The 27,901-nt window shown below is 48.4% G+C and overlaps 1 protein-coding gene across 4 annotated transcripts in view; it reads left to right on the forward strand.

Moving 5' to 3' along the window:
* Nucleotides 1-19,965, forward strand: part of XDH (xanthine dehydrogenase) — a 61,166-nt gene extending 41,201 nt beyond the window's left edge. For all 4 annotated transcript variants that reach the window (XM_024552622.3, XM_024552616.3, XM_024552617.3 and 1 more), the window contains exons 22-36: nt 635-768; nt 1,177-1,264; nt 2,441-2,527; nt 5,371-5,562; nt 5,759-5,904; nt 6,723-6,804; nt 7,355-7,450; nt 8,320-8,448; nt 9,128-9,202; nt 11,196-11,248; nt 12,925-13,039; nt 13,815-13,880; nt 15,390-15,578; nt 16,794-16,967; nt 18,661-19,965. In XM_024552622.3, the coding sequence (XP_024408390.2) occupies nt 635-768; nt 1,177-1,264; nt 2,441-2,527; nt 5,371-5,562; nt 5,759-5,904; nt 6,723-6,804; nt 7,355-7,450; nt 8,320-8,448; nt 9,128-9,202; nt 11,196-11,248; nt 12,925-13,039; nt 13,815-13,880; nt 15,390-15,578; nt 16,794-16,967; nt 18,661-18,711 (1,677 nt within the window). In that variant the 3' untranslated portion in view covers nt 18,712-19,965. The remainder of the gene's footprint in view (nt 1-634; nt 769-1,176; nt 1,265-2,440; nt 2,528-5,370; nt 5,563-5,758; nt 5,905-6,722; nt 6,805-7,354; nt 7,451-8,319; nt 8,449-9,127; nt 9,203-11,195; nt 11,249-12,924; nt 13,040-13,814; nt 13,881-15,389; nt 15,579-16,793; nt 16,968-18,660) is intronic.
* Nucleotides 19,966-27,901: the final 7,936 nt, after the last annotated feature.

Raw genomic sequence — 27,901 nt, forward strand, 5'->3', positions numbered from 1 at the left:
GCAAGCTGGTGTCACTGAGCTTGTTATATAACCTTTCTCTTATATAAAATGGGGCCTTGTAGGGTTGTTGTAATGATCAGATGGATTTTAATATTTGGACATAGCCTAGTAAGTGTTAGCTATTACAATCCCAGTGCTGTGTGGCCTTGGTCACCTCATATCTGGCCTCAGTTTTCTTATCTGTAGAATGACAGGGTTGGGTAAATGATAGCCACAGGGACCACTAAGTTATCTGCAGCAGCTCAAACATTCCTTATTTCTCTACTGCCTATGATGTGACAGTGGATGCCAGAATTTTTGGCACCTGGTTCTACCCTCAGGACCCGCCAGTTCATGGCCTAATGGAATGAGTTTGTTGTGAAAGTATGCTGTGACTTGCTGCTTGTCCCTCTGGTTAAAAACAAGTGTCTAAATTCAGTCTGCAGTGATCAAAGAGTGTTGGACCCCAGCACCACTACCTGAGCATCAGCACTGGGAAGGGAGGGGGATTCTTGAATGTAAGAATTTCAGAATTCACAGCAGGCCTGTGCATTCACAGTAATTAGGCCTGTGCATATCAGGCCAGCTCTAGGTCAAGCCTGAAGTATGTCTGCATGGTGCATTCAGAGGAAGTGTTTTTTTCTTTTGCCCACAGAGCTTTGTTGCAAGTATGTTGGGGATTCCAGATAATCGGATTACAGTCCGAGTGAAGAGAATGGGAGGAGGCTTTGGAGGGAAGGAGACTCGGAGCACCATACTGTCCACTGCAGTGGCCCTGGCTGCATACAAGTGAGTCTGCCGAGTGGGTTCTGGAAAGAAGAATAAAGCTGCCTCTGCCAGGAAGGCTTTCTGGATTTCTCCCTTTGGAAAGTAGATTCTCTTTGCTTTGCATTTTCACGGCCTTGTGTTGTTAGAATTTTTGGACACAGGGGTGAAGATAACACCACCTGGTTCTTTGTGTCCACATCTTATCTCCCCTAGCTGGCTGTGAGGGCCTGAAGGGCAAGCACACAGCTCACACCCTGTATTCCTCAGCTTGTCCAGCCCAGTGCCTAGACAGCAAAGCAGCCCAGCTCAGGTCAGCTGAGTGTGCCAAGTGAGAAAAGAAGACTTCCCCGCTTTTTTCATCTCTGAGATGCACGGGGCTGGGCTGTTGTAGAAACTCCAGTTTTCTTTACCCTCCTGTGTCTCCCACAGGACCGGCCGCCCGGTGCGCTGCATGCTGGATCGTGACGAGGACATGGTGATAACTGGCGGCAGACATCCCTTTTTGGCCAGATACAAGGTTCTAGATGTTGGGGGCTGCGGGGCAGCAGTGCCATCCCGTTAGGATATACTCTGACTTTTTAAAAAATGACTATCTGTAGAAGTTCAAAGAGGAAATAGCAACAAGAGTTATTCAAATTGGCCAACAGCCACTTAGGGGGTGATGCTGGCAGGCCACTTCCCAAGCAGTGCCACAAGGTGGTGTCCGCAACTTTTGTGAATTTGCTATGTTCCAAATCTGGTGTTGATTCACTCAGGGTCAGAAACATGATTTGTCAGCAGACCTGGGGTAAATCCTTCCTGCAGGATGGCCTGATATTAACGTGTTCACAGCTAGATGTGAACATCAGAATGACTGCTTAGTAAATCACAATGAGGAATAGAACTTCCCAGGGTCTGGAAGGGCACAAGTTGTTAGGGTGGGCATCTGCTCTGCCAGGCCACATGTGGCTGGGCGCTGCCCAGTGTCTCTGTAAGACAGGCACTTCTCTGGGCTCCTGTGGGAGACCAGTTCCTGTTTGGACCATGCATCCTGTTCCTTTACACACCAGTACTACCTCACAGGTCCCAGTGTAAGCTCTACAAACCTGGGAGCCCTCTCTCTCCACAAGCTGGTTTTGAACATCCCCCCTTTGACCTCTTCTGACTGTTTCATGACTGACCACCCCAAAACAGTCTATTTCTCTTATTTCCAATTTTTTTGTGGGCTCAAAGAAAGTAACTTGGTCACTTGCGGTCCCAGTTTCCTCACTTATGAAGTGGCCAATATGGGTTTTTCTCGGTGATTACCTAAGTGAGGGATGTCAGAGCATGCTGAAACTCTTGCAAAGTGTGGCTTTTATTGTTTGCTGGCACGAGCTATGAAGGGAGACTCCAGTCTCTTTCCCAGTTTCCCGGCCAGCCCTCCCTCCCTGCGCTGTCATGACCGACATTCTCTTTTCTCTCGGCCTGTGGTAGAGCCAGGAGTAGGTGGAGAGGAGGAGGAGGAGTGTGGGGAGAAGGTGTTCCGGAGTTGAGCTGTGGGTGTGTCACTCGGGAGATTAGTTAGTTTCTCTCTTCTTGTTCTGGTGTTCTCCTATATTCGCCTTCTTTCCTGGTGTGAAGTCTTGCTCTTTCTGTTTCCTCCAGGTAACTTGAGGGGGAGGAGAGTGTAGAGATAAAGGGGACTGTTGAGAAATCACTTCCTTCTCTTCAGGTTGGCTTCATGAGGACAGGAAGGGTTGTGGCCCTGGAGGTGGATCACTACAGCAATGCTGGGAACTCCATGGATCTGTCTCGGAGTGTAAGTAGGACGGCCTCCTGCATCCGGGGTGACTGGGAGGTCAAGGGCGTGCCCCACAGCCTGTTCACACAGGCAGGTACAAGCCTCCTCTATTCTTGCCTGTCATTATTGCAATAGCTTCCCAATTGGTCCCCGCCTTCGGGTTCTCCATCCTTGGTTAATCTCTAAACACAGAGATGAGCACATTACTTCTCTCATTAGAAACTCATCTCTCTTGTGCAAGATTTCTTGACAAGCATAAGGAAACTTAGTTACGAAACTTTATATATAGTATGGCGACATTGTGTGTGTGTGCGCATGGGTACAATATTACAGTCTGAAAGAAGAGACACCACACAGTGATGGGATGGGTTAAGGAGACATTTTCCGCATTGCACACTTCTGTAATGTTTGAATTTTAAGTAATGAGTTGAGTTACTTTTTAAAAATAATTTATTGAAGTACAGTTTATATACCATAAAGTTCACCCATTTGAATGATATAATTTAATGTTTTTTTAGTAAATTTAAAGTCATGCAACCATATCACATCTCAGTTATTGAACATTTTCATCACCCCCAGATGACCTCTTGTGCCCATTTTGCAGTCCCCCTTGTTCCCGTTCCCAGGCCCAGATAGCCACAAATCTACTTTTACTCTCTATAAATTTTCCTTCTCACACAACTATGGCCATACACTATGTAGCCCTGTGTTCCTAGGTCTTCTCTCTCAGAACAATGTTCCTGAGGTTCCTCTGTGTTTCAGCATGTATCATTTCTCCATTCATTTTTATTGACGAATAGGATTTCCTGATGTGAATAGACTGTAGTTTGGTTTCCGTTCACGCGATGGACGCTGGGGTGATGGGCAGTTTTTAGCTTGGATGGGTAACGCTGCTTTGGACATTCTCACCCAACTCTGTGCAGACATATTTTTGTCAATTTTGAGAATTAACTAAGTTATCTTGGTGATCCTACTTTAAAATTCTTTTTAAATCTTCATTTTATAACAATGCTAGTTGCATATGCATGGATTCTTGTTGTAAGAAAATGTCAAACATTTCAGGAAAAGCAGAAGTTCCTCACTACTTGCCTCTACCCCACCCCCTCCCGCTAGGGGCTCTCTAATTAGCTCAGTTAGGAAACTTCACACTTCAGATCTGGTGAAAAACTGTTCACAAAAGAAACACTTTTAGTGTTATTACTATTTATAACATTGGCTTCTTGGCGTTGTAGGAAAAATGAGGTTGAGAATGATACAGTGCTTGGCTCCAAAGATCATAAATTCAATCCAGCAAATATTTATCAAGTGCCTAGGGTGGCAACCTAAAGAAGCATATGGCATTGTTTCTGCCTTCAGGAGGTTCGCAGTGTGGTGGGGGGGACAAATAACAACAGACAAAAGGAAATAAAAGTGCAAGCTGACAGAGCACAAAGGAAAAGCAAAAAGGGAATTAATTGAGACATACAAAAATCATCTAGGGTGATTAGGACTGAAATAATTAGATATGAAAAACAACCTGTGGGAAAGATAAATTATACATGGGGAAGTAAGCTAAACCCAAAATGAAACAAATAAAAACCACCATTTATTCCTTCAGAGAGGTGAGTTATTGCACCTTAACGAAAGAATGGTATGCTATAAAAATGGAACAGTCAGAGAATTAAAATGAACTCTTTATGAATTAAAACTGTGGAAGCAGAAGGTTTGAAAGAAACTCAAGGAGCTCTCCCCAAACATAAGAAAATAATGTGGGAAAATAGGAGAGAAAATGCAAAGAAATTTGAGGACTAGTTGAATTGAGAAGATCTATGTAATAGGACTTTCAAAAAGAAAGAATGAAAAAAAGAAGACGGAACTATCAGGAGTAATTCAAGCAATTTTCCCAAATGATGAGCATACCATTTTAAGTTAACTTATTAATAAGTGCACAGAAATCTAAGCAAATGGAAAAATAAAGACAATTTATTAACTTCAGGGGGAAATGTTATCAAGCAAGTAATCATAATATCGCTGCATGGTTCAGCTGTGAGTAATGTTTACAGAATAATAACATGAAACTGACTATTGATCAGATCAAAATATAACTACATGGGAAGGACAGGGGATAGGAAGCTGGTGTGTATTCAGGGAAAGGGGGTTAGGTGGGAGCTAAATTAAAAATTTTTAAGTCTAAAACTGAAAAATTCAGGAAGTGGCAATAGGAGCACATTATTTGGAAGTGTGGGTGTTAATGAAATAGTGGTTGAAGAATAGGCTGTGAGAATTGCAAGTGATTGTTTCTGGGGAGTGGAAGGAAGGAAGGTGGAGGGGGCCCCTGTTTTGCATAATATAACTTAGACAAGTATTGAAATCTTTAATCTACTTGCAGTCTAATTTTAATGGGAATAAAAACTACTTTAAAATTAATTAATAGAGTCACATTTTTTGAAAGAGGCAACTGATCAATTCTAACTAGAGGGTCTGAGAAGGGCTCCCCCGTAGAGGAATGGGGGTTTTAGCAGGCGGATAAGGTGAGGAGGGGCATGACGAGTGAAAGGAACATGTACTCAGAAAAGAGGATAAAACATATATTGGAGAAAGGTCTTGAATTCCATGCTGGAAGATACAGACTTTACTCTGAAGATAATAAGTGGAGGTTTTAAGCAAGTTGTTGACCTGATGTGACCTAATATCTTAGTATGAGGCACAGGTTAGAGGGCGGAGGCACAGAAGGTCAGGAGTGCCATAAAGAGGCCATTGCAATGTGCTGGGAAGAACTCACCTGGGCCCATGGAGGAGCGGGGGACTGTGGGGCTGGGAAAGGCAGGGATCCAGTGAAACCAAAGCCCTGTTCCCTCCCATTTTGCTTTCCTCTGCTTCAGATAATGGAACGAGCCCTATTCCATATGGACAACTGCTACAATATCCCCAACATCCGGGGCACTGGGCAACTGTGCAAGACAAACCTGGCCTCCAATACAGCCTTCCGGGGTTTCGGGGGACCCCAGGGGATGCTCATTGCTGAGCACTGGATGAGTGAAGTTGCAGTGACCTGTGGGCTGCCTGCTGAGGAAGTAAGCAGGGAATTGGGTGACACCAGTCAGAGTGGGTTTCCCTACTCTGAGGGACAGTGGCTTTGCATTTTGGGCATCTCCCCTGGAGGCAGAGGATGGGCAGGTGCTGATGAGAGGGGCCCGGATGCTTTGCTTTAGGTTTTGCCCACCTCACCTGTTGCTCACAACAAGCCTCAGTATCTCTCTCCCTGCAAAGGTGCGGAGGAAGAACATGTACAAAGAAGGGGACCGGACACATTTCAACCAGAAGCTCGAGGGCTTCACCTTGGCCAGGTGCTGGGATGAATGTCTTGAGAGCTCTCAGTATCACTCTCGGAAGAGCGAGGTTGACAAGTTCAACAAGTGAGTACCGGGAGGGGAGGGGTCCGATACTCTGGTCCCTCTCAGGTCTCAGATTCTATAGGCTTTTTGCTGATCTCAGAATACAAAGCTAATAATTCAATGAATAACTTATGGGGCTGCTGAGTTGGCCAACTCGTTCATAGCCATCTTTTTAAGATGGTGAAGTGATCTTAGCCCGGGGGCAGGGGGCTCACAGCCTGCACTCAGCGCCACAGCTTTTCAGTGTGGTTCATCTCTCTGTGTCTGTCTGCCTCCTGGGCACACCACGTTCTAGCGAACACCAGCCCAGGACTATGAACACCACAGCTACGCACCTGCCTCTAGCACTAATCTATAAATGTGACCTTGGCGGTCACTCCACCTCCTTGGGCTTCAGTTTCATCATCTGCAAAGTGGCGATAATTATGCTGAGTTTGTCTTCTTCACTGAGTTGTTCAGAAAACCAAATACAAAGCACAGAGGAGGTGTTACCATTATCACCAGTGAGCCACAGGTCCTCCCTGGGACAATTTCAGTTCAAGGTCACCAGGATACCCTGACCCAATCTGAGTTACACTTGGGGAAGAAGAGTGATGATACTTTACAGTCAGATGCTCAGGGGTGGGCCCTGCTCCAGCGGCACAGAAGGACCCAGAAACAAAATTCCTGCCTTTCCCATTCTGTCTGCACAATTGGGGCACAATGCAGTCGTCACGGTGGCCATAGGAGCAGCTCTGAGGATGCCTTGCTGAGATTCTGCAAAGTTGCTAACTGAAAATCTGTTCAACCTGACATAACATGATAGAGGAGATTCTATGAGAATGTTCCTTTTTCTCCAGGGAAAACTGTTGGAAAAAGAGAGGACTGTGCATAATTCCTACCAAGTTTGGAATCAGCTTCACTCTTTCTTTTCTGAATCAGGTAATTTCTTTATATAATTCTATCTCCATGGAACTGGGGCCCCATTTCCCCCTCTTTGCAAGGGAAAGCCTCCTGCCTTTGGTAACAGAGCTGACTGGAGGAGCCCTTGGCTGTTTAAATGAATTTGCATGTGCCTCTTTGTCCTGTACGGCATGAGGCAGCAAGGGCTGCATGAGGCTCAGAGACCTGGGGTCAAATTCTACTTCTTTTCCTTCCTGGCTGCAGTACCATGGACAGTTACTTAATTTTTCTGATCCTATTTCTCCAACTACAGAGTGAGGACAAAGATAATATTTGATTTACCTCCCTCAGAGCACGGGAGGCAGAGAGAAAGGGAGAAGGAGAGAGAGATGAAAAAATGTTGCAAAGTGCTGAAGGGCTTTCTAATTAAATCATGAGATTGATAGTACTTTAATTTTTGTCTGTGGTTTATTTCCAAAATGTTGTTTGCTGATTCTCGTTTTCCCAGGCTGCAGTACCTTTTGTCTCAAATCTTGAGCTGAATTAGGATTTACTAAGTTTTGTGTCTGGATTTCCTCCCTCCCCTTAGGCAGGAGCCCTGATTCATGTGTACACAGATGGCTCGGTGCTGCTGACCCATGGGGGCACTGAGATGGGCCAAGGCCTTCACACCAAGATGGTCCAGGTGAGCAGCCTGGGGACTGTGGGGTCTGTGTGCGGGACAATGCTGGGAGAAACGGAGGGCTCGGACCTGCTGGAAGCAGAATCAGGCCTAGGCTCTGGCCCTGGCTCTGCTGCTCATTTAAATGTGGCCTTGAGCAAGACTTCTGCTGGTTTAGGACTAGGGTGTCTTCATTCGTGCGAAGGCATTGGCCATGCGACGTCTGAGGTCACTCCTGTTACCAACCTTGTAGGGCGCTGTGACTGTGTGTGAGGTGGGTGTGTTGTGTGTATAAAGGAACCTAGTTCTGCACACATGCGAGACCCCTCACAGTGGTGATGGATGGTGGAGCTGGATTGGAGTGAGCACACCTGCTTGACTCCGGGGCACTGGCAAAATGGGATTTTTTAAAATGAGGGTTTCCTTTAAAAAGCACTCTAAAAAATTTTTATTTTTCAATTACAGTTCACATTCAATATTATATCGTATTAGTTTCAGGTGTTCAGCATGGTGATGAGACAATCATATACTTTATATAGTGTTCCCTCTGCTATTTCCAGTGCCTCTGACATCATACGTAGTTATTACAATATTATTGACTATATTCCCATACTGTACTTTACATCCCTGTGATTATCTTGTAACTACCAATTTGTTAAAAGACACTTTTAATCACCATGAGATTTATGAAGTCTTTTTTTCCAATTAAACCATTCCATAAAGTAGTGCTTCAAGTTCAGGCAGATGTGAGAACATTCCAGTCTCCTTAGAATTATAGTTTATGAAATTGTTTTCTTGCCTGTACTTGTGAACCTGAATCCTGTCTTGGAGAAAAGGCAACCTAGCCCCATGCTCACCCCTTTCCTAAAGGGGGATGTCGTCTTTCTTCCCAGGTGGCCAGCAGAGCTCTGAAAATCCCCACCTCCAAGATCTACATCAGCGAGACAAGCACTAGCACAGTGCCCAACACCTCTCCCACGGCTGCCTCTGTCAGCAGTGACATCAATGGACAGGCTGTCTATGTAAGGAGCCTCAGGAACCAGCAGAGCTGAGGGCCAGCCCAGGGCTTTGGGTGCGGGGAGTCCCTGGGGTGGGAGCTGGAAGAGCCCTTGCAGGCTCTTTGGCTATTGGCCATGCCTTTGGCTCTCTTATCCAGGAGAACCCTGCTGCTCCAAATGCTGAGCTAACAGAGAGGCCCAAGAACCATAATCACTTCCATCAAAGTCAGGAAGGATGAGTGTAGCAGGGGGAGGAGAGTTGGAGAAAAGGCAGGGGGTTCTGGGAAGACATACTCCCTGGTGTGAGAACTGGCCACAGACAATGGGCTGAAATTGAAAATCCATTGTGGGGTTGGCCGGGTCTGACCTACTTGCTTCTCTCCCATGCGGAGGATATAACCAAACAAAGGAGTTTGATGGGAGAAGGTGCCTCCCTAGGGATCCCTCAAACATTTCACCCTTGGTCAGCCTAATAACTGGGTCAGGAAGTACTCTCCAAGCAAAAGCCAGTGGTCGTCCCTTTGGAAGGGTCGAGTGGTTTCCACCCTAGGCCTCCGTAATTCCTTAGAGGCTGACAAGGCTGTTTGAGTAGCACCCCGAGTGCATTACTTCAAGGTGGCTTTGTGGAGGCCCTCGAGGTTTTCCCTGAGCCAGGGCATGCAGAGGACTGACGTGTCTGGTGTGTGGTGGACGTGTTCTTTAGGAAGCTTGTCAGACCATCCTGAAAAGGCTGGAACCCTTCAAGAAGAAGAATCCCTGTGGCTCCTGGGAAGACTGGGTAAGTCTGAGCTGATCAAGCTGCATTTGCAAGTGAGAGTGGAATGGAGAGCAGGGCCCCTGTCCCTGCCCTGAGCAGGAACGGGAGAGCGTGACCCAGTCACACAGCAGGGAGGAGTTGAGGAGTCTGGGTGCTTTCACAGGACAAGTAAATGCTCAGCCTTGCTGGGCCCCTTTCTCAGTGGTTTCATAGTTGAGGGAGGTCACTTAAGGAACATTTTTGATCCAAGATTTTGACAGCTCTGTGGGACTTGGGGGTGTGGCTGCCTGAGCCCAAGAAGACAGCTCAGTGAACATGCCTCACTGTGAATTCTTCACTCAGGCCTGGCCCTACACCTCACCCGCCCATGAGCCTCCATGAGCACGGTTTTCTTCAGACCTCCATCTCCCAGAGGGCTGCTCCTATCAGCCTCTCCCCTTACCCAGCTGTGGAGTCTGAGTCCACTGGGATGCCATCTGTGAGAGAAAGGGAGGAAAGGATATTATATGAGAGTTTATATTATTCCTGGGATTTTCAGGGTCACAGGACAAGCACTCCTGATAAGAATGAACCCAGTTCTCTGATTGTGGGTCGGGAGGCCTGCATGTCAGGAACCCTCAGAGGGAAGCTGCAAGGAAGTGTTGGAAGGGGAGGACAAGGCACAAGAGTAATGCACAGAATGTGGCTGCATGCATACCAGCTCAGACGGTGCAATAGGTTCAACAGGAACCGACTTTTCTGTCATACCCACTCATCTTACTCTGCTTCCTGTGATCTCGCCTTCCCTTCCACACTCACACTAGTGCACACACAAATGTTGTGTGAATGCAGGTGGGTTTCGGTAGTGTAGATTTTAGTGTCAATTTGGAAGGCAATATTAGTGTTTTCAACAACAGCCTTTACATGCTGCCAACCTGAGCTTTGTTATCAACTATCAGCCATATTGTCCAGTGTCCCTTATGAGCAGATAACCTCAAAAAAAGTCATGGTCACAAAGGTTTAGTCAGGAGATGATGTGCATCAAATCTGTTCAGTGTCTATACTGTATTGCAGACCAGTTGTTATTTCTACCACCGCTCTGTATGTATGTGGTTGACACCATATACACATGGTAAGGATCCTAGAGAAATGTTTTCTCATCTGTAAGATGAAATAATACCGATCTTGTAGGGTTGTGCTGAATATTAAGTAAGATAATGTGTGCAGATTACTCAATAGCATCTGGTACATAGTTAAGAGCTTGGTTATTGATGACAACCACGATGCAAACGATACCAACAATAAATTAGATCTTAGTGCTGAGCTAGTGCTGAGGATACCCTCAGAAACTTATTATGTAGTTAAGGAGACAGGATGGGTGGATAGATAGATGGATAACTTTATTAAAAGGAAAGTATCTATAAGAACATAGGTTTCAAATGAGCAATATAGATAGTTGCTGTTACAATGGCCAGTTTAGGGAGTGATCGTTGAGGCGAGGCAATTGGAGAGGCAAACTCGAGCTGGGTGATGGGGGAAGAAGAGGGTTTGGTCAGATAGGCAGAGGAGCCACATACACAGATGTGACCAGGTATGGGGATATGGAAGGGTTGAGAGAGACTTAACACTTGAGTTTGGCTGGCGTGACCCTGGTGTATGCGCTACGCCAGAGGTGACAGAGGTCCTTAACGTCAGGTATTTGTTCTACGGGCAACAGAGAGTCATCAGAAGTTCTAGACAGAGAGTGCCGTGGGCAGTGCCATGTGGTTAGCTGCTCACTCTGCCTGGGCTGGGTGACACAGCACTCGGGGGAGGTAGCCTGAGGCAGGAAGACTGGTTAGCACTCCAGGCTTCGACGTCAAGGGCTGGAGGCAGGGGGTGGCAGTGAGAATGCCAGTAGGGTGCGGCAGTGAGTCACCAATGAAATGTTGATCAAGTTCCCGAAGAGGAGGTTGAGCTTAGCAAAGCTTGGTGCTGGGTCAGGGTTTCTGGAAACCATGCTTACCCCTTCCTGATGGCCGTTTCTTCTCCACAGGTCCTGGCTGCCTACGAGGGAGCAGTGAGCTTGTCAGCTACTGGGTTTTATAAGTACGTAGGGTGCTCACCCGTCTCACAATGTGCTGTCATCCTAGCCTCCCGGGGTCCTTCCGGCACTCAGTTCTGTCGGCCTGCAGCCAGGAGAGAGCGGTTCCACCAAAACTCACCTTTTCAGGGGACTTCCACTAATTTCCACTTAAAGATGTTCTAAAATACATGGGCCTTGGGGAAATCACTGATCCCCTACAAACCTGTTTCCTCATTCATGACAGAATGGAACAATTTCCAACCAGTCCTCCATCAGTGCCTGCCTGTGAGAACCAGAGGGTCCCATATTCTGAGTTGCCTTGTGTGTTACTTTGTACTATGCATCGGATTTCTTTATGGAGTCTTTCCTTCAAAAGAATGAGAGGCGGATTTAGAGCACATGGCCTTGTTACAACATGCCAGACTCACAGAACTTACAGTGAGATTTAGAAAAGAGCACCATCTTCAGCGGTTGTACAGTTCAGTAGCAGCGTGAAGAGCTAGAGATCGGCCCATCTGATTTAGAAGCTCTGAAAAGCTTCTAAATCGTAGTGACTGTCAGCCGGACTGTTTTAGCTTTCTCTGGGAAGTTTATCTAGGACCTTTCCTTTCACAGATCAGTGGATTTGGGAAATAGTTCATTGTTTGCTTCAAAAAAATTTTTTGTAAATATATAAATATATCTTTATTTTTATTTTTTAGGCAAAGTAATGTTTTGCCAGTGTTCCCTGGGTTATGTAATATTTGGTCTATGCAAACACAAACTAGTGTGGGTTTTTTGCAAAGTTCCTATTTCATTTTTGGAGCTGATAAAACTGGGGGTTTATCAGGGAATACCCAGAGGAAGGTGGCAGAATGAGAGGTCAAAGCAAGTTGAGCTTTCTCCCGGGAGAAGCCTTCTTTCTCAGTCCCATATTGATTTTATTTTCATGCAGATTCTGATCACATGACATTATTTCTGTGTAATGTATAGAATAACATAATACAGAGTACAATAAACTTGGGTGTGGGAATATACACACATATACACATACATATACATGACATGCAAAATTGGAATTACATAAGATACTCAGGATTGAAAAAGAAAAAAAATGTAGGAGAGCATCTACTTTTATTATTAACACTTTCCTCAAGTCATTTGTTGAAATTTAGAAGGGACCCGTAGATGAGGGGTAATGCAGGTGAGTGGCTGCTTAAAGATGCACCCAGGCAGGTGTGAGATAGCCATCTCGCTAACTTTCACCCATGAGCAGGTGTGCAGCCCAAGGTGAGCTTGCGTGAACAGCCTAGCAATCCACACAGGAGCCTTTGGTTCTGAGATCGTGAGTTCTAGCTCGTGGATCTTCTGGAGTGTGACTCTCATGTCCTTTGTGAGCTCAGGGAACTCTGTCACCCCTGTTTCCACCATGTAGAGGCCAGCACACTGACACTAAACACTGCTCAGCTGCACAGAATGACTCATATCAGGGCCATTGGTAAAATGGGACAGAGACAAGAGACGCCATGCTCTGGAATACCTGGGTTTCGTTAAATCATTAAAATACTCAAACACACGGACTTTTTAGAAGAACAGATGAATGAAAAGATAAAACCTTTGGGGTCTTAAGATCTTGTGGGACAAGCCGTTCGTGTGTTTATGGGGGGATTATATTCATCTCAATATATATATATACAATGTTTTTGGTTTTCTGCACCAGAACGCCCAACCTTGGCTACAGCTTTGAGACCAACTCAGGGAACCCCTTCCACTACTTCTCCTACGGGGTGGCTTGCTCCGAAGTGGAGATTGACTGCCTAACGGGGGATCATAAGGTAAGAAGTTTGCAGAACTTCAGCAGTCAAAGGGGGGAAAGAGAAGAGAAACAGCTGAATTGGGACACCAAGAGACAAGCTCTGTGGTTGGGAAAATGATGTCTCACATCACGGCTTGGCACACTTCCTGTACAGGACCAGAGAGTAAAAACTCTAGGCTTTCCGGGCCACAAAGATGTCGCCTCAACATTATCATCGCAGCGCACAGGCAGCCATAGACACAGGAAAACAAATAAGCGTAGCGGTGCCCCATAAGTGTTATTGATGCACACTGAGTGTGAATGGCATGTATTGAGTAGGTTTCACGTGCCACCCCATGTTTTTTTATTTTTGTTGGTTATTTAATAATGTAAAAACCATTACTAGCTCACAGGCTGTACAAACACAGGGGGCTGGCTGGATTCAGCCCATGGGATGTACTTTGTTGACCCCTTCCTTACATTATCTACCCAGGCTCAGGTCCGAAGCCCCAGCAGCCTGCACACCTGCCCCTTCCACTCACACATGGGTGTGTGAGAGGTTATTCTGGGTTACTGAGACCTTCACTGCCCCAATCCCTTCCCCAGCTGCTGCTGAGAACTCGAACTTCCGCACTGATGATGGTGGTAGAGACTGGCGGGAGGGTGAGTGCTCCTGCCTGAGCGTGCCCTGAGCACTCTGCTTAGGAGAGTACCCTCTGGGCTGGCACTTCATAGTCTAAGGGTCACCAGGACCCATCTGTCCTTCCACAGATCCCTTTCTTCTCCAACCGCTGTTATTTCATCTTCCACTCTAGAACATTCGCACAGACATCGTCATGGATGTGGGCACCAGCCTGAACCCGGCCATCGATATCGGACAGGTAAGGCTCGTGGGCGGGTAAGGAGCCCGGATGGTGACAGACTTGGCTACTGACGTGCCCATCCCCTTCCTAGGGTCACCGGCCTCAGCATCTTGTGCAATGTCATTTTTAGGCAGGTCTGAATGTGGTACCAAGAGTGTCCTTCTCAGAGTGGGCTATAGATGGAGAGAGCCCCCCACCCTCTTGAGGCAGAAGACAAATTAATGTGGATTGACTTGGGAAGGGCACTCGTACCTCAGAGAACAAGATGAATGGAGAAAACTTTGGGTGTGCGTGTGCACACACACGCATGCACACGCACAGTGTGAGAGGGAGCACGGTTGGACGGGGATTGAGTTTGGGGTCGATATGCAGAAAGTGAGGCCTGAGGTCAGGGAAGCTACCCGCTCCTCAGTTTCCTTCTGCCCACGAGAGCAATGTGTGGGTTCGAATGAGAGGAGTGAAGGGAGGGCCCAAAGAAACACACTGTTGGAAAATATGAGAGTATTGAGCAGAGCAGGAAGAAGAGGAAGAGGCAGAAGGAGGAATCAGAACCTGAAGTTCTGAGCATCTGGTAGAAAAGGTAGATTATATTTTTCCGCCCCTCCTACCAGTCTGGATGAATGTTTATTTTCTATTTCCTTGGTGTTGGTCCCCCTTGCTGTTCGATTCTCCATCAGTTCTCGTTGTGTGAGGAGGCGCAGTGTGTCTACCTACGCCGCCATCTTGGTTCCTCCGAAAATTATATTTTTCAAAATGGACAATTACTGAGTATACAGAAACCACGTCATTAGTCAGTCAGCTCATTCATTCACTGACCAGCCATTGGGCAGGCCCTGAGCTGGGCCCTGCAGACGTGAAGGTGGCTAGTGCCCGGTTCCCCCAAACATTCTCGTTTGGCTATGTGCGCCACTCCCTGACTCTGAGGAGCGAGGCTGGGGGAGCAGACGAGTGAACCAGTGGAGTGTGGCAGGTACCCCAAACAGATCAGAAAGCTACAGCAGGGCCACTCCTTTTCCCAGAGGGCAGGAAGGGCTGGGAGTTCCAAAAGCTTGGAATCTACTATCCAAAAAATTCCTCCTCTCTGGTGGAAATTCTCAGAACCATGGTCCACTCCACACACAGGAGGAGCGTGGGCACCTGGGGGACACTCAGCAACCATTAGCCTGGGAGCTTCTGTCTCAGCCTGAGGTCACCATTTCCCCAGAGACAATACGGGAGGAGTATCTTCACTTGCCCTAAGTCAGGTTTAATGGGAAATTATGCCCACCATGGCGTAAGCCTCCCGGAATCTCTGACAAGTTCTGACACTGACCGTCAGTGTTAATGCCTGTGCTCTTCCTACGCCAATGCCTGGCAAAGGCCCAGAGCGGTTATCCTGGGTGGGCGGGAGCCAGGTGAGCGGTGCAGGGCTGTTGGCGGCGTCTTTCCAGGCCCCAGTCCGGGTGGCTTGGTGCTCGCTGTGGGAAGCAGGACCTGTCCCTGGGGATGGGCAAGCCAGTGTGTGCATGGTCTCTGTCTGCCCTGCAGGTAGAAGGGGCCTTTGTCCAGGGCCTGGGCCTCTTCACCATGGAGGAGCTGCATTACTCCCCCAACGGGGTCCTGCACACCCGGGGCCCCAGCACCTACAAGATCCCTGCATTCGGCAGCATCCCCACTGAGTTCAGGGTGTCCCTGCTCCGTGACTGCCCCAACAAGAAGGCCATCTATGCATCCAAGGTACTGTTGCCCTGGGCCTGGGCTGCCTTCCTGTCTGCACTGTGGGAGGCCATGGGTGGCAACAGGGGCTCCAGTCACCTGCCACGTGGGTCTGCAGGCAGCTCATCTGGAAGAGAGAAGAGGACTTGACACTGGCTTTGGCACAGGTTCTGGAGAGGCAGGCTGCCTGCCTGAGGACCAAGGAACTGGGTGGAGCATGACACCACCTCCATGTGGCTGAAGCCAGGGTACAGTGAGGAATCCCTCGATCCAGTCCTGTAGGTCAAATCCTGACCTACACCTGTGTCTCAGGTGTGCATCCTTGCCATTTCATCCTAGAGGTGATCTCACAGATGCAGCCCCCCTGTCATCCCATGAGACCCAGTGCAGCCGCTGAACATGGGGCGGCGCCTCTGTGTGCCCCCGTCCCCGCCTTCAGGGGCGGCTGCCTGACCTTAAGACTTGATCAGCATGCCTGAAGGATGAGAGCCGTCCTCTGTTTCTTCTCGGTCCCCAAGGAGTATGAAAAAATGGTTGAAAATCAATCAAGTTGATTGATACAGTTCTAGGTCTAAGCAGTGAAACCCACTCCTTTACTCATCTCATGGGTTATGTTACCATGTGGGGGTCTGGGATATTTTGTGATTCCTGCCATTCGCTCACAATAAAGGTGCAGTTCTGTGGGGCCCACCTCTAGAAATTTTGATTCAGTCGGTCTGGGGTAGGGCCCTGGAACATGCATTTTTAACAGGTGTCCCTAGTGATTCCGATACAGATAGTCTCTGGTCTGTGCGTTGCGGGACAAAATCGTCTCTGCTAGGAAAGGTTTTAATTCTTGTTTCTCATGATGTGCACATTCCGGTGGATGCTGTAAGTATAACTGTGCTGCCCGTGAGTGCTGGGGTCAGAGCTGCAGGTGGATTATCCTCCTAGGCTCATAACTATGAGGAGCGAGTTGAAGTCCATGTCAGGTTTGGTTTTTGTTTGTTTATACAGTACGACTATTTCATATTACTTTTAATCATACATTATATTTGCATGATGTCATCAGAGAATCACAGAGTTCAAAGAAATGTGCCAGTGAGGTCGAGTCACTTACTAGATTGATTGTTCTCAGCCCCTGACCAATTGAGGCTGGTTAGTGCTGGTGGCTGCGGTTCCAGCATCACTGACCCTCCTGCTGTGGGGGCTGGGGCCCCTTGGCCTGACTTTCTGTCCCCTACTCTGTCCCCTCAGGCTGTTGGGGAGCCCCCTCTTTTCCTGGCGGCCTCCATCTTCTTTGCCATCAAGGATGCCATCCGTGCGGCTCGCGCTCAGCATGCAGATAATCCGAAGGAGCTTTTCCAGCTAGACAGCCCTGCCACCCCGGAGAAGATCCGCAATGCCTGCGTGGACAAGTTCACCACCCTGGTATGATACCTCTCGAGCACCCACGCCGTCTGGGGAGGCTGAGGCAGAGCCTGTGAACTGCAGGGCAAAGTTCTGCAGAAGGCAGTGAGATGTTAGGCTCTCTTTCAACTGGGCAGCTTTGGGTCAACGCCACCCTCCACTATCCGGTTGAGGCACTCCCTTGAACTTGCAGGAGAATAAGAACCCCCTCTTAAAGTGCAGCTTGTAGCTGGGCCTCCTTAGAGGAAGGAGGGCTGTGTGATACACAGCTATCACCCACAGATTTCATTATTTCCCATGAAGATGAAGGTGATGGATAAAACTCCAGAGCAGCCAAATTTTGTGTCCATCACTAGCATGCTTTTGAGACTCTTCTTTGTTAAAAACACCATGTGAGGTACCATGGACATGGAGAGAAAAAGAGAAACAAATTAGGGAATTAGATGACCCACATTGGTTCTGTGATTACCATGTGCCAGGCTGATATTGGGGGCACACAGGTGCTCTTGAAGACTTTGCAGGAAGCTGGATGGTGTCATTGTATGGTGACTGGTTACTGCCTTGGAGAAGCTTGGCTCCTGCACACACACGACTCCTCAGCTGCCTTTGCACTGGCAGCCTCTGCTGAGGTAGCAGAACCAGGTTCTTCCTGATCCCCAAGTTGGAGTTCCTCCTGGGTTATTTGGTGGGAAATTTGGTAGGCCCTTTGGGTTTAGAGGTGAAGAGGGTAGTTACGGACCCAGAGTGTTCCAGGAATGGGGGAGGTTCTGGAGGACCCCCAGGGCAGGCGAATCTGCTGTCTCCGACTTCAGCACTGAGAGTGAGGGAGGTGGACGGTCATCTACCAGGTCTGCCAGTAGCTTTAGCTATGGGACGAGAGCCACACAGTGTGTGGAGCTGCCAGGCAGTGAGGATGCCCACAGCTGTGCAGCCGCCTTCCCCAGCCCAGAACCTTCCCACCATGGCCCCAGTGCTGACAGTTCCCTGAGCCCATCCCTGACGGGAGGGGGAGGTGCTGTGTGGCTCCCTAGAAGCTTGCACAGGTTGCAGAGTTACTCCTTGTGAATAACCTGATGCACAACTCAATGATTTAATGAGCCGCTCCAAGGCCCCCCGACCTAAAGCAGATATTCTAATCTAAGCCCCTTTGCCATGTAAAAACACACCAGTGATTTAAAATCCCTGCAGTGGATTTGACTGAGCAGCTGATACTATGCTTTTGAAGGACTGTGAGTGCCACATAGAAGGGACCACTTCTGTGTCTGGTCATCCCTGTATCTCCAGAGCCTACTACAGTGCCTGCTACGTGAAAAGTGCTTGATAAAAATAAAGGAATGACTAGGAACTTAAGGGGTCCTGCCCTGGGGGCATTTCCAACAGCTGGGACTGTGAAGTGGTATTTGGTCCTCATAGTGGTGGCTGGCAGTGGTGGGAGGTGACTGTGTACAAGAAGGCAGAGGGGCTCAGGCTGGGTGGCTCAGTCGGTTGGACCAACATCTCCTACACCGAAAGCTTGCGGGTTTGATCCCAGGTCAGAGCACCTATGGGAGACAACGGATTGATGTTTCTCTCTCACATTGATATTTCTCTCTCTCTCCCTTCCTCTCCAAAATCAATAAACATCCTTGGGTGAGGATTTAAAAAAAGAGAGAGCAGGAGGAGACGTGTACTATGGAAAGACCCTGGCAGTGAGTTCTCTATCATTCCTTTCTAGTGTGTCACAAGTATACCAGAAAACTGCAAACCCTGGTCTGTGAGGGTCTGAAGAAAAAGCCCCCAGCAGACTTGTCTTCTGCTACATGGGCTTCCACGGAGCATGGAACACAAATCTACAAAGTGGCAGGGTGATGACGCTGTGATTCATCTGAATGGTGTTTCAAAGAACACTGAATGCATTGGAAGATTTTGATCAAAGATGTGCTTTGCAAATATAATGATAACTAAATTCTAAACTATTAGGCCCAAGACCGAAGTGGCTAATATGCAATTAAGGGTTATTTCATGTCTGTTTTAATCGTGCATATGATGAAATTGATTTAGGAAGTGTTTGTGCTACGCTCCACTCACTGGGTAGACTGTACAACCTCAAGTGTCTGTCCTTCAAAGAGAATCACACAAACCTCCAGAAGCTTAAACCAAAGTTGCTTTAAATCCATGTGCCTTCCTCAAGAGCCTTTCCTTCAAACCAGTTAACGTCATGTTGTAACTTCAGATTTGTGCCCAATTTCGCAGTGGGACAGTGGGGTGAGATTCAGGCCTCTAACAACCTTTGGCCCATTGGAAAAAATAAAGAATGAAAGCGATTCAAGGTTAATTGGATCTAATTTTGTTAAGCTGCACAAAGTAAGATTAATTGAGCACCTACAGTGTGCTAGGTTTCTTCTCTTCCCCTTTGCATATGTCCAAAAAAAAAAAGAAAGAAAGAAAAGAAAAGGAAAAAAAAAAAGATCAGGTTTCAAATCTTCCTTTGAAGCCACAGTAACTTCCATCTGGAAAGGATACTACTCAAAATCAAGATCAGCCAGAAGAAAAAGAGTCAAGGAGCCTGGATTCTCATCCAGCTCTGTCTCTATCTGTGTGACCTTGGATGTCACTTCCCTTTTCTGTGCTTCACGTTAGTGCAAAATGAAAGGGTGGCACTGGAATAACCTGTGAGGTCTTCTCCAGCTCTAAAGTCTATAAATATATGACCCGAAAACTCCAGTTAGATAAGGAATCTGCAGTTACAACAACTTGGCTTCCTTACTGTAATAATATCTGGGCCTAGTGAACTCTCCTGAGATCCGTCCAAGTCCCTGAGGCTGACAAAGAACGAGAGAAAGGCAGACACCCTGTAGTTGCTCCAACAGGTGAGTGCATCGCTTCGTGGAAGTAGGTGGATGATGTGACGTTGTCAAGTGCCCTCCTTGCATGGAATGCCCACATTTTGCCAGACGGGGTCCATGGCTCTGGCTGTGGAAACCGTGCAGTTGAGCCTGGAGCTTGATGTCACTAATAAACAAAACTGAGCCAGCTGGCACAGGAGGAGTGTTTTTCGGTCATCGTAACTACACCAAATGCTGATATTTGCCACATCTTAGCCAGCCGCCATTTCTGGAGAATGCACACACCCAACGCTCACATGCCTTCATTCACGGACACACACGTTTTCCTACAAAATTCCCTTCCAGAATGACTGAAACTAAAGAGCTTTAAACATTGAACTAGTATTTACATTGCTATGCTCGCATGTCTGTTTCAAACGTTTTTTCTGGAATGTTCTAGGGCAGCGACTTTCCATAGGTGCGCCACAAAAATGTTTAAAACATGCACTACCTGACTATTTAGTCAGGGACACTGACCTCTTTTACTTTAGATCATCAAATAAAAAAATGACAGTAGCCAACATAGCAACCCATCTAGTGCGAATGCCCTGTCTGGAGCCCTAAGTAAACAGGTCATATCATAGAGTTGCATGTTATTGGTCATGCCACATACTGATGCTACATCTGATTGGTTAAGGCTTGGTACCAGAAATCCATTTATACAAGTCTAGGCACCTGATATTTAAAAAAATCACTTTGGAGCAAAAAGAGTAGGTAATTACTATTATTTATTTATTTTTTTGGTAAATCACAATTGTACCTATTTTTTGTCAGAATGGCAAAAAAATGGTGTGCCTCAGAATTTTTGTAATTAGTTATGTAGCCATGACACGGAACAGGCTGAAAACCCCTGTTCCAGGGCATCCCCGAGACTGAGACGCATCGCCGTTGTTGCTGAGGCCGGGAGGGCTGCACAGTGACTGTGAATTCCCTTCTGAGCTTAGGGGCAGACGCACAGAGGCAGCGTGGTCATGCAAATCAAAGGGGCAAGCGTTTTGCAAAGCGAGGTGCTGTCTTCCCCAAGTACCTGGCTTGCCCTGCGGTGTTAACGTGTAAACTGCCTCAAGTCTTCCCAGTGAGGATCCTAGGTCCCAAGGATGCCGCCCACAATGCCTGCAGTACCGACGGGAACCTGCAGAGGGCAGTGGGAGACTGGGCGTGAGACGGCGGTCTCCGCTGGCCCAGCTGGACAGCATCCTTTTGTGTTTAGTCAGTAGGGAACTGATACAGGATCTCAGAGTAGACTAAATGCCTTCAAAGATCTCTCCGAGAACTGTAATTGAGGCTGACTTAGGGTTTCACATGGACAAAAGTCTCCTCAAAGGATCTCCCTGAAGTCGTGGGTCAGCCTTGAAAGTCTCAGCTCCTGACAGCGGGTAGTGGGGAAAGCCTTATTTTCCGACTGTGCGACTTGCCAGGTGCTAGGTTTAGCGCTTCACATACAGAGTCTCATTTAATCCTCCCAGTGCCCTTAAGAAGTGGGACTTTAACCCCTGTAATGACATGAAGGAGAAGCCCTACTCACAGCCAGCCAGAGGGCTTACCCAGGGCATGTTTATTCCTGGAAAATCACCATGGGCCTGCCAGCCATGCAGGCCAGGAAGCCTGGCCTGGACCGGGACTTGGTCAGCCTGTCAGAGTGGACTCACGCTAGTCAGGCTCAAGGAGTATGGTGGAGGCACCAGAATGCCTGCCTATCTCTTCACCTGTAGCCAGGGGTAGGGTTCTCACGCTGGCGTGGCCAAGCTGCTGAGCTTCTGTCCAGAGGCAGAGCTGAGGTAGCTGGGAGATCAGGAAGGGGAGGGCAAGATGGATGGAGGTCGCAGGATGGGACCCCTGGCAAGGGATAAGGACAGAAATAGTCCTAGCTGGTTGATTTATGACCGGGGACATCCCTGAGCCCATGATATTTTTATCTTTAGCTGAGGGGGAGCCTGGAAACCATTCCACTTGCTGCCTATTTTAGATCTTGGAATACAGCTATTTGGAGTGTGCAGCTTCCCAGACCTGTTAGGTTTGACGTTATCCCAGGGCCCCCAGGCTCAGGGGTCTGCCCTTTTGTCTCTATCCTGAACTCGGGGAGTACTTGTTCTCTAAGGCAGGGGACAGATCCTGTGACAGTCTTGTCAGCTGAAACAAAGCAGCCCGCTGATGGGACTGCAAATAATCAGGCACGGCCCAAAGAGTTTATAGCATCGTCTCCACCCTTAAACCGGCCTGGCCCTGGCCTTGCACAATCCCCAAGACCATCTCAGCATCCCAGAGTTACAAGGACCCTGGAGACCACCAAGTTCAAGCTCTTTGTTTTAGAGCTGAGAAACGTAAGCCCAGAGAGGGTAAGTGACTCCTTCAGGGTCACACAGCCCTTTAGTGAGAGAAACAGGCTTGCGACAAGGCTGTCTGCCTACCTAGTGGTCCAGACTCATTAAACTAAGTCATACATCCACTCCTCAAGTGAGCCTTCTCTTATGAATTTGGGTCAGGTTGCTGTGGGGTATGTAGAACTCCAGTTACACTGGTCAGGAAGAAGACATGGAGAGCTTGGGGCCCTAGCTGACACTGTGACAAGGAGGGGGCGTAGGCCTCACTGCTGCCTAAGCTCCTAGGATAGGAAGCTAAAGTGGGATTCTTTCTGAAGCACCCCCAGGTAGGCACAAGACAGTAAGTGCAAAACGTCCTCTCGTTCCAAAGTGAGGTGCTGAGTCACGTAGGCGGGACTTGCCAGAGGGGTGGCTGGAAACTGCTGCTGCCACCTTTAGCTCATCACCTACCTCAGGAGAATAAAGGATTGAAATATAGAGTTTGAGGCACTGGAGAGAGAGGATATTTTTGAAGAAGCAAGCTGTACATCTTCCCTTCCAAAGAGGAGAGAGAGAAGAGGGGAGAGGGGAGGGGAGATTATTCCCCTCACCAGGCCATTGGATGGGGAGCTTTGAGTGGACCACTCAGAAGCCCGAACACTGACTCCTGCTTAAGAAGCTGTGTTTGGTCAGCCTGCGGCAGCAGGACAGTGACAGGAAGGGAGGAGGAGTGAGCTGCACTGTCCCCAGTGTCAGGATATCAGTGTGGCTGCACTAGAGGAAGCTACCCAGGAGGACTGCCTGGGGGTGGTGGTGGTGATGTAACCCCAACAGAAGGAGGGACCATCTTGTGCCCAGGAAGCTAAATAGCCTTAGGTCAGCTTTCTCGGTGTGGCCCATGAGAAATACACATCCTTGCCCTGCTTCCTCTGCTCTAGCCTGACATCACCCCCTCCCCGCTGCAATACCTTTTCAGCCAGGATAAAGGCAGCAGGGCTTTCTGCTGTGTCTTTGTGACGGCCTGAGGAAGAGACCAGGAGCTCCTTTCCTGAGACTGAGCCCTGACTTTTTTTTTTGCGGGGGGGCACTATGAGAACGGTGGTGTCCACGCTGCTCCCATTGTTGTGACGTTGTCCGGCATCAGCCCTGGGAGCCCAGAGCACAGTTCTGGGCATCTAAGCAGGATGTGGCCTGCCCCCTCTTCTCCTGCCCCACCTTCCCCCTTCAACACATCCTAGGAGGGGTGGCGACCAGGTCCTGTCTCCTTTGCAAATTATCCTAACCTTTGAGCCCATGCATTTGCCGTGTGTTCTTCCTTTCTAAGGGTCCTCCTTGCTGCCTGACATCGCGAGGGCTGCTTCCTTTCCTCGCTCCCCTCAGAGGCTGCCCGAGATCCTGCTCTGGGGCATTTGCAGGGAACCCGCCTCAGCCTGCACCTGGTCATGTAGGAGCTGAATGTAACAGTACAGGACTGGCCAAGCCCCTCTGCTTCTCCTCTTTTGCCCTCTTCTGTCTTGGGCAAGTCACTTAGCTCCCTGGAACCTCCATCTTTTCATCTGTGAAATAGGCCTGGATAAACACACCTCCCTGCTAGACTGTTGTGAGGATTGAAAGAGAGTGGGGTTTAAAGCACCTTGAAGAATGCAGAGCTGTGGTTTCCAGCGCTTTGATCAAAACGCAGGTGTGAGGGAAGATGCAAAAATGAGTCAAACTCTCCATGGGCTGCAATGAGATGTGGGGTGATGGGGAACCGGCAGCACACAGAGAGCTGTGGTCTTAAACCAGGTAAGACCAGCTCTTATTATTAGGTTTTAGCACAAATGACAAAAATGACTGGTTAGCATGTCTTGGCTTCTCACACAAATGTGATTTCCCTAGCACGCTGCGGGGCGGGGAGGAGGGCTGGCGCTCAGCTCCTCACGGTTGACTAAGTGGCGCAGACGAGATTGGCGGATGGAGCCCTTCAGGCTCACCCCGCTGTCTTCCCAGGCCTTTATCAACGGGCTGGAAGGAGACGGTCCCTCCCTTCTGTTACCCGTGATGTTTAATCTTGTCTGGTAATGACACGACAGATGTTCTCATGCAAGGCACTTTACTTTGCATTGTTTCCCGTAACTCTTGCAGAAAACCTTGGAGGTTGTTGTGCAATCACACCCATTTTACAGATGAGCCGACAGAGGCTCGGGGAGACGTGGGGCAGCCAAGGGCACTTACTGTGAAGCCAGCTCCTGTGTTCCAGTGTCTGGTCTCTCCCTCAGCTCTTGGGTGATCTTGGGCCAATTGCTTAAATCTTTGTAATTCTACTTTCTCATCTGTGAAATGGGGATATTGATGGTTCTTCCACAGGCTCCAAAAATGCAGGTGAAGCACTAAACTCGGTGCCTGGCAGGGAAGCTTCTACTTTCACACAGTGAATGTCTGAGCGGTGACTTAAACCCAGGTCTCCCAAGGCCAAAGCTTGAGCCCTTTCAATCGGGTGAGGCTGGCTCTTAATTTTTTACTTTACACACTTGCATTGATTGCTAGCCCTGGAAAGCAAGTGGACACACAGACATGCATGGACACACACACCCACGCTCCCTTTTCTTACCCCCCTCTACCCCAGTCTCTGACTCCAAGGGCAAGAGCAGGGCCTGGCTCATTGCCAGAAGGAAAGTACCTACCACAGAAGGAAGACTCTCCTGCTCTCTGTCCAAACCCAGCACAGCCAGCAGGGCTGGAGGCATGTCCGAATGGTCTCGGGAGGGAGAGAGGAGAGCACTGCTGGGAGTGTCCCAGGGCCACTTCTTCCACATCCACTGGGAGGCTCTGACTGTCCGTCTTAGGAGGAAGGCCCTACTATATAGGTTGTATGTACGACAGAGCGGATGTATGGGGTTTTGTCCCTTTTCTTCATTCTTGAGAGCCAGGGGTCCCAGGAAAAGTCAAGTGGAGGTGTTCTCTGTCCTCTTGGAGGTGGGTTAAGGGCTTCTTGCAAGACTCTGGTATACTTCATAGGCCCTTTGGTATTGGTGGCATTGGTCGCACGGTAGCTAGTGGCTCTGGAGTGGTCCTAGGCTTTCCTATGAACTACTCTAATCTGTAAGAGCCTCCCTCCCCCTCCAAACTCTACTCTGTCCCCAGGGCCAGAAGTGTGGCCTCTCTGGGTTAGGTGTGAATTACCCTTTTCTTCACTGTGCTGAAGATTCATTCTGCTTCTTCATCCTATGTCACCGTTACAGGGTGGTGCGGCCTGCTCTGCACAGTCACTCAGAGGCCAAGGGTGACGCTGGCTCCACTGTCTGGCAGTTGTACCAAGTGGAATGTGGGGTCTTTCTGGAGCTCTTGCTCTTAACATTCTGACTTTGAGTTCCCTCTTTTTTCTCTGCAACTTGGGAGTTTCCCTTTCTTCTTTTTCTTCTTTTTTTAACACTTAAAATTGTGTTACATTTCCCATAATGTTTATATCCATATGAAACAGAAAAAGAACATTAATTTAATTAAAACTTCATGTCGCCAGAAGTTGAACCTTTTAAGAGGTTATATTTTAGAACATTTTGGTCCCCAAATGCAATCTTATTTATTTTGTGAATGAACTTGCGTTTCAGTGTCCACTGCCAGAGCGCTCAGATTCCAAGCATCCCCGAATTAGTATATTCTGCTTTTGCACGTTCTAGTTTTCCTTATGCTCAGTATCCATCATCAATCAGCTGTTCCTTTCTCTATCTGCAAGTATTTCTAGGGTCCATCTGTCAATTCCTAATTGCCACAGCCATTCACTTTATTAAACAATAACCATCCATACGGGTCATGAGGCATCTTTCCCACAAAAGTTTAGCACCAACTACATGTGAGGTATGTGTTATGCCCTGGAAGAAAAATAAAGATGAATGAGCCTCAGATACTGCGCTGAGTAGCACAGAGCCTAGAAGGAGTCATAGGAGGGGTATGGAAATAACCCTGGTGCCAGGTGGACTATGGGAATGGCTGAAGAGGCTCCAGGGCAGAAGGCTTTGGCAATTCAGAGGGGACACTCACCTGCAGATGCAGGAACCAGAGACAGCTTCGTGGGGGTGGCGTTTGCACTGGTGCTGAAGGGTGGTGTGTTAGTTTCCTATTGCTGCCCTAACAATCACCACAGGTCAGTGCATTAAAACAGCGCCTTGTACACCATGGTGACTATCGTTAATACTACTGCCCTGCGTATTTGGAAGTTGTTAAGAGAATTACTACTATGCCACAGTTCTGTAGGTCAGTGTGGCTCTGCTGGGTCCTCTGCTTAGAGTTCCACAAGGTCAAAGTCAAGGTGTTGGCAGAACTTTGCTCCTTTTGGGAAGCTCTGGGGATGAATCTGCTTCCCAGCTTACTCAAGCTGTTGGCTGGATTCATTCCTTATGGTGGCGGGATTGGGGTCCTCTTCCTTGCTGGCTGTCAGTGGGGTGGGAAGGGGCTGTTTTTACTCCTAGAAGCCACCCACATTCCTGCTCCTGTTGTCCAAGTTGCCCCCTGCAGCAGTGGGGGTGGCACCCCCCTCTGACTCCTCCTTCCGCCACATCTCTTCTGACCCCCAGCTCGAGAAAGTTCTCTGCTTTGAAGGGCTCGTGTGATTAGACTGGGCCCACCTGGACAGTCCAGGATCATCCCTCTGTTTTCATGTCTATAACCAAAATTACATCTGCGAAGCTCCTTTTGCCACGCAAGCTAACAGATTTACAGGATCCAGGGGTTAGAAGATGAACATCTTCAGAGAGCCATTATCCTGCCTACACCCATGGGCAGAATTTACTTGCGCTGAGCCATGCCAGAGCTCTTCAGGGGGAGAGAAGGGAAAGAACAAACCAGGCTGAAGGAGACCTCTTGCGTGCAAGGAGCAGTGAGAACAGCCAACCTTTCCCAGGGTGTGGACCGACAAGTTTCTTCCAAAGGATGAGATGTGTGTGCGGGCTCTTGGGTAGAGTGCGTCCTTCAGATGGAAATGAGGCAGCCGCAGGCTCCCGGCATGGGGGCTGTGGCAAGCGCAGCGCCACTAGCCTCAGTTTTGCAAGAGAAATTGCTGTGGTGACATTTCTATACTTCTGTGTGTTCTTTGGTCCTCAGAGTTGAACAGTGTGGTTCTGAGACTCTTCAATAAGTCCCTTTTATTTAATATTGCACATTGGTTGCACAAAGTCCTGGCAAATCAGGATGAAATAATCACCCATAATTCTGACACTCAGACCGAACAACTGTTCAGGCTTTGTTGTTTAGCGAGATGCCTTTAAAACGTACCAATATATCTACCCGGCTTTCTGTGTCTATTAATATTCTTCCCCGATGTTATTTTTAATGGATACGTCGTTGTCTATTGTATGGATGGCACCATGCTTCATTTCATGAATCTGCCGATGTTGACATCTGGCTCGTTCCCAAGCTCTTTTACTGTCATAAACAACGCTGAGATGAACATAACAAGGGTTGTTTTCAGAGACATGTTGGACAGGATGTCATCAGACTCTCAGCAGGAATGCGGAGGGGGGCCTGGGTCAGCCACCGCTGTCAGGGGAAAGGCCCCTTGCCCAGATTCTTCATCGGGGCCTCTTGGCTGTACCTGTGTGTATAACTTTGCTGCTAACTTCATCCAGCTGCCCCCCAGGACCCCAGTTGGGACCCTGACGCTGCAGCATGAGGAGGGGGTGTCAGAGCAGTGGTTGAGAGCTGTGGGGGACAGTGGAAGCTCAGTGGGGCCTCAGTCTCAGGGTGGGGGGCCTGGGGAGGCTCCGAGTCCTGGACAGCAGCCACCAGGGAGACATGCATGAGGCTTGCTGGGACCTGC

This window comes from Desmodus rotundus, chromosome 5, assembly GCF_022682495.2.
Source record: "Desmodus rotundus isolate HL8 chromosome 5, HLdesRot8A.1, whole genome shotgun sequence".
Classification (NCBI taxonomy): Eukaryota; Metazoa; Chordata; class Mammalia; order Chiroptera; family Phyllostomidae; genus Desmodus; species Desmodus rotundus.